Source organism: Eurypyga helias, unplaced genomic scaffold (assembly GCF_000690775.1).
Source record: "Eurypyga helias isolate BGI_N326 unplaced genomic scaffold, ASM69077v1 scaffold9714, whole genome shotgun sequence".
Classification (NCBI taxonomy): domain Eukaryota; kingdom Metazoa; phylum Chordata; class Aves; order Eurypygiformes; family Eurypygidae; genus Eurypyga; species Eurypyga helias.
In genome coordinates, this window is record NW_010244362.1 from 40,353 (window position 1) to 51,662 (window position 11,310).

Here is an 11,310-nt window from a genome sequence, read left to right on the forward strand (position 1 = left end):
TGAAATACGTTGTATGATATGATAAAAAGCAACAATAGCACCAAATGCTCTCACAAATCACCCCTAACTGTGTCAGGCTCCATGGTAAAGAATGAGGTCTGACACAGGCAGGGTCATCTTTCAAATATCACTCTCTTCTATATGTGTGTGTTCGAATTGCCATAGTTTGAATGAAATTTCCCACGATCCTGAAAGAGCCACTCAGCCTGAAATTGAGCAATGTGATTTCTGAGTGAAAATATCCAAATGCCTTCCGTGTTTCAGGTTGAACTTTTTAGGACTGTTGTGAAATAGTTCCTAAACCTCACGGTGTTGGATTGATTTGTATGGCTGCATGCTTTCCAGTTGATACTGCTTTCAATTTTCAACATTCCCGCGTAACTGTTGAGAATTGTTCACAGACGCAAAAGTTAGCATGCTGTTAGCTTGCTGCTATGATGTGTAACAGAGCAATTCTCACTGCAGCGTGTGTCTGCAGGTGCGTTACGGCAGTTTCTTACAGGCCCTCCCGTGTCGTGGGGTGCCGTACCAGCATGCCAACGCTCTGGGAACATAGGCAGGTTTGCTGGCATATTCGTTCCATTTCTGCCTGAGGCAAATGGGATTTTTCTTTTTTAATGGGGTCTTTTTTTGCCCATTCTGACTGCTGCCTCTCACACGTTGGCCATGACAAATGGCAATGTGATGCCCCTTAGTTAATTTAGTACTTCATTTGACAAGCTCTCTGCAAAAACCAGAATTCCCTGCTGGCATAGGCAACTCTGGAGTTCAGTACAGCTGCACACAATGCTGTTAATTTGGAGCCACAGTTTTATGCCCCAGGTCTATGGCATAGTTCAGTTCTCACGAGAAGCAGGTGGTATCTGTCTCAGTTTAGCAGACAAGGCTCTGTTTTAGCTGTCACCGTCTGATTTCAGCAACACCCTGCGCTTATCGTGGAGTTTATAACTCTACAGAACATAACTGGAAAGAGTTGCTTAGTACAGAGGAACTCCAGGGACTTTGAGGAAACCATTACTTTTTCTAGGACTCCTGTATTGGCTTGTTTGGAAATTTTCCTTCCCTCTTCCTCCAACTCCTAGGTAGTAAGTCTGGGGGGATTTTTAGTGGGGCTTTTATTTTTTATTTTTTTTCCAAAATGCAGTCTTGATATATGCCTGAGCTCTCAAAAGATCTGTGCTCTCAGGAAGGTGCTCATTCTCTTGTCCTGTGGCCATGCAGATAAGCTTAGCCATTTGTTAACAATCCTTTGCTTTTTAATGTTTTTCAGGCAGCTCTCCTCATTGCCACATAAGTTACAAGACATTCAGGAATGGCATTTAGAAGAAGGTTACCAGTTCTGCACACTAATTGGGAAGCACTTTTCTTTTCCAAATTATTTCCCCTAGATTCTTCCTAAATATTGCCTTATTTTCTAATGAAAATTATTTAAAGGATATATTATTTATCAAGGACTTTTCCTTTTTGGGCCGAGCTATTTGAAATAATGCATGTTACTGCAGAGTAGTACTCAAAGAACAGGGTGACAAGTGAATGTGAAAGTGAGTGACTTCATTCAGCTCTATCCTATGAGAGGTTCCAAAAAGCTGTATTCATAAGCAAAGGATTTTTTTCAATGTCATTAATTTGTTTAGAAATAGAAGTATTAAATGCATGCTTCTTTCATTGCATGTTGTGTTTCATTAGCAATTACCATTCACAATTAACACTATAATACAAAGTTTGTGTGTTTGCATGAGAATTCATTATCCTAGTTTGAAATAAATCAATGCATTTCCATATTTAACCTAAATAGCCTTGCATGGATCATTATTAATAGACTTGATGAAATCTGCTTTGTAGCTTTGTGCTGCATTACATTAAAATGATTCTCGGCAAGTTATTCTAATTACATCGTCATTTGCTAGCAAAGGGTCTCAATAAACTAACTTGAAAAAGACAAGCTAGAGGTTCCTTTAAGAATATCCCTTCTAAAAATTATATTAAACTGGAAAAGATAAAATGTGTTTGACATTGAATGACCCTTTTTTTTAAAAAGGCCAGTCATGATGCTAAGCAGATTAATAAACTTTGATCTGTCACAGGCTACAGGGCTGGAAAAGGGTCACGTATACAGGACAGCAGTCAACTGCACAAATATGTAAACACAAAGATTAACAGCGAATGAAAACAAATCCACATGAAGTGCAGTATCCAGAAAAAAACCCCCCGAGGCTTAAACCATCTTTTACATTTTTCTCCAGTGTACATTTGTTGGTTGCAATTAAGTAATTATGAAGTTTAGGGTTAACTGCATCTGAATGAATTTTAGGGTGAGCTGGAAAAACAGCTTCTACAGGCAAACCCTATTCTTGAAGCTTTTGGAAATGCCAAAACTGTGAAGAATGACAACTCCTCCAGATTCGTAAGTAGGAGAAATCCAGCTGGGTCTCGAGGGCGGGGGGAGGAGGCACAGCATCTTTTAAAACACCATGTACAGACAGTGGCCCTCATCAGTCCTTCTCTCTAAAAAGCATCTTAAAACTAATCCCTGGCAAACAGTTTAGAATTCCTCTCTGAAATAGGAATGTGGCCTTACAGAATATTAAAGATCAAGCCCAAACTTGGCACTGTCCTCCCACAATTTAGCAGTTGTTGCCCCCCAGAGTGAATTCCTGCTCCAGGGCATATCCACCTTCCGAACGTTTGCAAACAAAAGCTGTACATGCTTTTTCTTTGCACCACTGTTGAGCACGTGCCTCATAAGGCATGACTGTTCGCTGGCAAGAGGGGTTAATATATGAAACTAAAAGCTATAGGAGAAAAAGAAAAAAGAGCCCTACAGAGTCACATCAGAATGGCGTGAGCTGGGGGCTATCACTATTTGATGACACTTTTTTCTGGGAGTGCAGGCAGATGCTTGTTTTCCCTGCAGATCCTCCATTCCCACCTCTGCTTTCTTCCTGCAGAGTTCAGGGATCCGTGCAGATGAACCTTAGCAGGGGGAGTTATGCAGATCCAACGCTATTCCCTCGCTGAACTTGTGGAAATCAAAGCAGAAAACAGATGTTGTCATAACCCTAGCTTCCAAAACCTCGTCCAGTAGCAAGGACTCTTCTCCTTCTAAGTCCCTAACCAAAATGTGGGGGCAAATCTCTGAGGAGAGGGTATCAGAGAACTTCACTTCCTTTCAGGCTTTTCCACGGGTTGTCCCCGCAGGAGGGAATCAAGCATGTTATTCTTAAGAGGTTGATGTACCTGTCTTACTAAACAAGCCAAATACTAATGTTGGAAAACCTGGTATAACCTGCAAGAGCAGCCCAATCTAGATTTTCCTTTCATTCACAGGGCAAATTCATCCGCATCAACTTTGACGTGACAGGCTACATTGTCGGAGCAAACATAGAGACTTGTATCCTTTTCAGCGGGCTGCACTGGAAGCTACTAGGGTGAGCAGTAAGATAAACAAGCTCCATGGCATGTCTAAGAAAGGCAAACATTGCTGAGGCTGGTATAAACAAAGATGGAGGGAAGCGGCTCCATTTATGCTAATACCAGCCTCTCCGTTTGCCTTACTCCCATGTTTACACTTCCAGGTCTGTTTCCTCAGCTGTGGGAGAGTGGGCTATTCCCCACGTACGCTTCAGAAAATGGACCACCACCCCTAAGGCAGCGGCAGGGGACTTCAAAAGCAGAGTCCCAGTAATACAATAATGGGAAAAAGATTGGTTTGTGGTTAAGATTGCATGTGATCTCGAGCGCGATGCGGTCCTTGCGTTTCGTATCGGTGTGATCCTGCATCGGCCACTCTGGTTCCCTGTGGTCTACATTTCCAGTGCATAAAACATTTCAAAACTTCACTGCTGATGTGAAATGCATTTTGGAAAAAAAACCCCACTGATTGCTTATCATAGAATCACAGAATGGTTTGGGTTGGAAGGGACTTTAAAGCCCATCCAGTTCCAACCCCCTGCCATGGGCAGGGACACCTTCCACTAGACCAGGCTGCTCCAAGCCTCATCCAGCCTGGCCTTGGACACTCCCAGGGATGGGGCATCCACAGCTTCTCTGGGCAACCTGTCCCAGTGCTTCACCAACCTCTCTAATACCTACTTGGTATTATCACTACAGTTTATCCAAAGTTTGAGTGTGCCTCCCTGTTTTCAAGGCCAGGTTTGGCCCTTTGTCCCAGTCCTGACCACATGCTGGGATGTAGTCCAGATTCTCGGTACGATCTCTCCCTCAGCCCTGTGCACCCTGGCTTCGGCAAGGGAAGGCTCCCAGGCTGTGCAGACGACCCAGCCTGTGGCTGTACGTGCCCTGCCATTTAGGCATAGCAAAGGTCAGGTATGCTGTACTGGGATAGAGGCATTCCAAGAAAACACTGAGGATGACCTGTTAAGGGAGAAGTCTATAGGATACCTAACATGACAACTTTCTAGTTCATGGCTGGAGGGTTGAAGGGTCATTGTAACAGAAGTAATATACCTTTCCCTTCCACCCCTCAAAAGACTTTGTATCATTCAAGACAAGAGAGATAAGAAAAGCCAAAGAACATGCTGTGGTCAGAGTTGTCAGAGGCCTTACAGTTCCTCTCCTTCTGTCAAACCAAGGGACGGCTTGTCTGAAATTACCTTGATCTCTGCATATTTTGTTAAACTGCCATGGTCAGAATTACATATTCTGGAAACTCACTCAGCTGAAGTGAAGCAAGTATTTTGCTGGTGCTGATGCCCCAGATGGCAGCAAGTGCCAGAGATTTCCAGAGAACCTGTCTGCTCCAGAGGTTAACACTGTCCTGCTGTTTCAGATGACACCCCCCCAGCAGTGAGCTATGTATCAGTAACCTCGATGTATTTTTGCAGGGAAAAAAATACAGTGTTACAGAGAAATTCAGCTTAGCCTGATTTTGCTTGCCAAGTACTGTTGCCTCTTCCCTCGGTTATGTTTATGAGACAATATGTTCTAGTGAACAAATCAATATATGCTCGATTCCCCAGCGCTACGTTGCTCATCTTTACATAGAGAAGGAGCTGCTTGCTCCAGTGAATGAGAGAGAAAAATGCTGCCATAAAGAAGGAGCTTATCTCTTCAGTGTAGCATCAAACAACAAACAATTTGTCTTTCTGCTCTTATTTTGACAAGTGATCTTTAGAAAAAAATCAGGTTTTAATTACTTGGTCTTAACCAAAGTTTTATCTATAGCACTATAGCTTTTAAAGAGTGAATCACTGCCAGGTGTTGAAATACACTATTGCAAACTTCTTTTTAGTAGGTTATAGTCACAAAAATGGACCATAAATAAAGTTTGTTTTTATTGCTTTTATACCTACAATACTGTCCTCAAGAGGGGTTTTTTTTTTTAGTAGCCCATCTTATGCTGAAAGAATCATCTTGGTACTTAATTTTAAACGTGGGGTGTGTTCTATTGTGCATACTATTTTTATACCTCTGATTTCAGAATGTCTGTTTATGTCTATTCTGGTGCTTATTACCATGATTACCCGCAGTTACCATACAATAAGAGATAGAAAATTGATCTACTTATGGTGAGAATTATGCCAATACCAGAGCTCCTACCACAGGATTAGATGCTTGTTCATGTTAGACAAGCTCGTGTCAAATATTTCAACCATGCTGTTGATGGTCCTGAGACTGATGGCATGATTAAAGAACAACTGAAATATGTTACTGGGGTTTTTTTTAACACACTTGACAAACAGATTTGCTTGAAAAATCCCGTGCTATTCGCCAGGCTAAAGATGAGCGAACGTTTCACATCTTCTACTATTTGATTGCTGGAGCTTCTGAACAAATGAGAAGTAAGTTTCCTGCAAACAATTCTTAGCTCCCATTGTGCAAACAATGGCTTACTTAAGTAATTTATCTAACTTCTTTAACTGTATGTCATTCAATCCTTTCTGTAAATAAACAGCTCTTTAGCTAGAGAAAATAATTCTCTCAAGTGAATTACAAGAAAGATTCAATCAATTGACATCCACCAGTTTGAGCCAGGTTGTTAGCAGTTTACAGGATGTTTCAGTTTACAGGAAATGTAAACCCATTCAGATCCCATCCTGAATGATATAGAGAAGATGAATAGGGAATAGTTACTCATTATTTTGACACGAAAGAAATTGGGGTTCCCAATAAAAATATTGGATTGTGGTTTTAAAATCAGAGAACGTCTTTCCCTCAGCACATTATTACACTGAAACCCACAGCTTCAGAATGTTGAGAAGGTGAAAAGTGTAAGTGGATCCGAAAAAAGGATTAGACATAACATGCATTGAACATCATGGTTCAAATATGACAACTTTCCCTAAATTACTGGTTGCCAAAACATGTATAAAGCAATGGATAACTCTGTATTCTCCAATTTTTATGCTCCTTACCTAAGAACCTGTTGTTGGCCACAGTATAGGGGTGAAGAGTCTTTTGGTCTGGCACACTATGGTTTTTACTTGGTTCTGTTCTTGTTATTACCTCGTATGAATCCCCACTGGGAGAGGTTACACATTGTGTTAAATGAAAGACTTCTGGAAAGAATGGCTCAGATTTGAGTGCAAAATTCCACTGAGGTGCAGAGACATTCCCTAATTACTAATGAAAACTGGAAACTTAAAACAATCAAGGTTGCTAAATGGAGAGTTATTTTGAAACTATTTGTGCACCACAAACCCCTCAACTCCTCACACAAGCAAAGCCATCCTTTGGTGAAAACACTGTTTTTTTTCCTGTTCTTCATTGGAAAACTCATGAACCAAGAGTGTTAAGTTGACGCACTTAAGTAAAGCCTTTCTTCTTCACTTTTTAGATGACCTGTTGCTGGAAGGCTTCAACAATTACACATTCCTATCGAATGGACATGTGCCTATTCCTGCTCAACAAGATGATGAGATGTTCCAGGAGACCTTGGAAGCCATGACAATTATGGGCTTTACTGAGGAGGAACAGATAGGTGAGAACTGTTAGCAAGATTGTATTCAAGGTATACATCTGAGTGACACTGTATAGCGATGCAAATGCAGAGACGTTAATTTTGTCCAGAATAATCACTTTGCAAAATATGCGTACGAAGTAAGGTTCTACATTCATATAAGAAAGTTAAGATCTTCCATCAACCACCAACTGGAGGATTCTAAATGTACCCATGTTATTTAACCCCTTTGCCTCTTTTTTCCTCTGTGTAAAACTATTACTGCTTGTACCTAGCTACTAAGTGTGCCGTGAATGAATGCCCATAGATTTTCCTCCCTCTCAGAAGGTATTAGATGCATTAAACCATAGATGTCTCATGGAAAGAGAATGAAGGTTCTCTCACAAGGCGAAACCTCTCAAGCATAGATTTGTTTCTACCTCACATTAAGAATAATACAGGAGCTCAGTTCTGTGTGCTCAGGAAATACACAAGATAAAGGCAGGATCTAAACCCAGGATCAAGATCACAGAACACGAGCAGCATGGTCAGAGCCAGTAACAACAAGCAACTGCACTGGTGGCAGGAGAGTGCCTGAAGACATGAACCAGGGAATCTGGTGGGAGGATAGCAGGGCTGACAATAGACTGGCAGTGAAGACACTGAAACCGCTGTCACAGATCTGTGACACAAAACACTACCAGCCCCCTTGGAATCATTGCCACCTTTGTATTAAACGGGGTGATGCTGCAGGAAGCTTTGTGAGTATTAGGGTGACTGTTCTTACCTTGCAAGACGGTCTAATTATTATCTACTGCTTTTAGGTTGTTGTTAGACAGTTCTACCTAAAAAAGTTACTACAGTGACCTACCTTTTCCCTTTGCTGCGGTGGGTACTGGTGGGAGCAGCTGAAGCCAATAGTGAAAACTCTTTGCAAACCATCTCCTTCAAAGGTTTAAACTGGCAGCACTTGTTGGAAACACAGTGAAAGAAATACTGAAGAATCACCTCCTATATTGGAAAATAGAGTATATATCACCGAAGAGAAATTATCTTTGTGTTGAACAGAACAACTGGTCATGCACTGGGCAGCTCTATACAGTAATTTAAACATGGATCAAATAAAACAGTCACCATATTCAGAGTACCGAATTCAAGCCAGCTCCAACAACAGTAATGACCATAAAAAGCCTTTTTTCAGAACTTTCCAACAACTAGCATGAAAAAATTGGAAAATATTCTGATTTAATTTTGAAAAAAATGGAACAGGCACAAACAGCTCATATTTGTATTCACTGATTCAGATAAAAAAGAAATAAAAACAAAGAGTATGAACCAACAACTAAACTATCTTGAAAAATGTGGGCCTGCCAGACATCTACCTGTGGAGCTTTTACCCCTCGCTGTTCCGGGGAGAGTACAGGGCTTCAGCCAGTGCACCCCAGCACGCAGCAGCCGTGGATGCAAAGGGCCATTCCCAAGTGACAGCTGGTAGCACAAACAGCGTCAGCCTATCGCTTCGGCGGTGGCACATCCCACCCCTGCATCAGTGGCTGAGGGATGCTGGGAAAAAATGTCCTGCCTTGCAGGACAGCAGTGCAAATCCCAGCCTTGGTAAATTCAGATGGTGTTCCTGATGGAGATGGGTCCATTCGACAGCCCGGGCATGTGTACTGGTGTTGACAGCAGCCTTCTCCCTTACAACAGGAGTTGTTACACTGCTGTCTGAACATGCTCTAAAATATAAGCCCATCATGACAGTATTCTCCTGAGTAAGTTTACCACAAACAAACAGAACTCCCTCGATTCGTACAATCTCATCTGCAACATAGATTTTACTACCTGAAGTTAGGCAACATCGAATCTCTATGTATTGTAGTAATCAAACGTTATTCAATTACTTTTCTGCACTTTGACACTAATCCTTTAGAGTTTTTTATACATTTGATCTTAGTTGCACAACTAAATATCCACATGTTCTTGCATGACTGGAGCTTTAGAAGTGCCACATGTGAGGCTCCTGGTAATTAGAGCAAACCAAGCTCTTTCTGTAGAGATACAGACTACCACGGGCAACAGAACGAATCTTCATTATTGCAGAGAATAGAGCTTTCAAAATGTGTCCATTCTGTTCCTCATTTATATTATCTGTTTCTCTTACAGCTATACTGAGGGTTGTTTCATCTGTCCTACAACTGGGTAATATTGTCTTCAAGAAGGAGAGAAACACTGATCAAGCTTCTATGCCAGACAACACTGGTATGATTTGCCACTTAACAAATTTAGTTACCATTAAGAAATTAATAAAATAGCAGCTGAGTAATCACACAGTATTTTTTATATAATTGTGATTACCTATATATATATTTAAAAGATATATCATACTTAAAATCAGCTCAGTTATTGTTACTCATTCTCGTAACCCTGAATCCATACACTGATGAACAGTGGATTTGCTGCTTGGATCATGAATAATACTTTTATGACAAGTGACACCTCTTGTGTGTGCAAGAGGAGCTTTTAAGGAAGATAAATAACTTCACATACCTACTGACCTGCTAAGAGATAACTCAATCTGAAATAAAATCTCTCTCTTTTATTCTAGCTGCACAAAAAGTGTGTCACCTGATGGGGATTAACGTGACAGATTTCACAAGATCTATTCTAACCCCAAGGATCAAAGTAGGACGAGATGTTGTTCAGAAAGCCCAGACCAAAGAGCAGGTACCTATTTGCACTCTGCTCAGCTCTCCTGAAACTGTTTGTTCTTCTTTTTTTCTTGCATCTTGTCTAAAGGGAAATGTCAGCTCTCTGTCTTATTATCTCTAGAGACACTAGTAGCTAATCGGGTTTCTTCTTTCACTTACAATTTCCTCTGGGGTTTTTTTCAGGCGGACTTTGCCATAGAGGCTTTGGCCAAGGCACAATTTGAACGCCTCTTCCGTTGGATTCTAGCTCGTGTAAACAAAGCTCTCGACAAAACAAAAAGACAAGGTGCTTCCTTCTTGGGGATCCTTGACATTGCTGGGTTTGAGATTTTTGAGGTACGTAGTGTGGGTCACAAGTGGGCTTCTGGGGGACTCACTGTTAGAGCCAGGGTCTGCTTTTTATTGGTTATTGAACAGGATACTCAATTGTTTATTGAACACTTGAGAACTTACTGTAAATTTTCAAGACCTTATATTAGAAAAATATGGATCCTTATATTTCAATTACTGTAATAAGTAAAAAGAAATAGCAAATTTCATCTTGTCATTTATGTTCCCTCTTGAAGGTCTAACATTAGGGATTCACTTTTTTCCTCTTCACAGATCAATTCCTTCGAGCAGCTGTGCATCAATTACACTAATGAGAAACTTCAGCAGCTTTTCAACCACACAATGTTTATATTGGAGCAAGAGGAATACCAGCGAGAGGGCATTGAATGGAATTTCATTGACTTTGGCCTTGACCTGCAACCTTGCATTGAGCTGATTGAAAGACCAGTAAGATTTTATCTCTGTAGGTGGGATACTACATAGGTTGTGTCAGGGTGGGTTATGTATCAGTACAATAAGAAAGCCATTTAAGGCATTTCAGATCTTTTGTCACCTGGGAGGACTTGTAAGGGATGAAGATGGCCGTGCTCTTTCTGTGTCTCTGCCTGTGATGATACTGATCTGAAACTGCTTACGTTGCAGACCAACCCTCCAGGTGTCCTGGCTCTGCTGGATGAGGAGTGCTGGTTCCCAAAAGCTACTGACACATCCTTTGTGGAGAAACTGTGTCAAGAACAAGGCAACCATCCCAAATTCCAGAAGCCCAAGCAACTCAAGGATAAAACGGAGTTCTGTATAATGCACTATGCAGGAAAGGTACTGAAGAGATTGAGCTATTTTGACTTAGGAAACTTTGATGCTCAAATGTAAAAAAGAAATAGTCCAGTACCCACACTGATAAGAGATGGCTTTAGTTACTTAAAATACATTTAATTACATTATTTAATTAATAATGCATATAAGTGCTTTAACTACATAACGTATGAAATGAGATTTGCAAAACATTTATGGTTGTGCTAAGCTCCCATGAAAACCAGCACCAGGATTATTGAAAATCCAAGTAATTCGGATTTCCTTCTAGCCAGCAGATGCTTTAAAGGCAGGACAGGTGCCCTGCTATGGATGTATCTTCAAAAAGCTTTTCAGATGCTAGCACATGTAAGAATAAATAATAAACTCGGCTCTCAACCATAGAAAGCTTTTTACGTTATCATTTGTATAATTTTGTGTTAATACAGTGCCCTGTGTACTTGGACACTCCAGGTTTTTATATCAAGAACAGATTTTTTACATAGCACTGTTTCCTGCAGGTTACCTACAACGCAACTGCCTGGCTAACAAAGAACATGGATCCGCTAAATGACAACGTGACTT

General features: G+C 40.9%; 1 protein-coding gene across 3 annotated transcripts in view; it reads left to right on the forward strand.

Moving 5' to 3' along the window:
• Positions 1–11,310, forward strand: part of MYH11 (myosin, heavy chain 11, smooth muscle) — a 54,162-nt gene that overhangs the window by 22,682 nt on the left and 20,170 nt on the right. For 2 of the 3 annotated variants that reach the window (XM_010149718.1, XM_010149719.1), the window contains 10 exons: positions 2,312–2,404; positions 3,328–3,391; positions 5,703–5,801; positions 6,797–6,940; positions 9,062–9,157; positions 9,504–9,622; positions 9,790–9,942; positions 10,210–10,383; positions 10,579–10,752; positions 11,247–11,310. The exon at positions 11,247–11,310 is cut by the window's right edge and continues 30 nt beyond it. In XM_010149718.1, coding sequence (XP_010148020.1) covers positions 2,312–2,404; positions 3,328–3,391; positions 5,703–5,801; positions 6,797–6,940; positions 9,062–9,157; positions 9,504–9,622; positions 9,790–9,942; positions 10,210–10,383; positions 10,579–10,752; positions 11,247–11,310 — 1,180 coding nt within the window. Of the gene's footprint in view, positions 1–1,162; positions 1,177–2,311; positions 2,405–3,327; positions 3,392–5,702; positions 5,802–6,796; positions 6,941–9,061; positions 9,158–9,503; positions 9,623–9,789; positions 9,943–10,209; positions 10,384–10,578; positions 10,753–11,246 lie in introns of all 3 variants that reach the window. The other variant, XM_010149717.1, reaches the window with a different exon arrangement.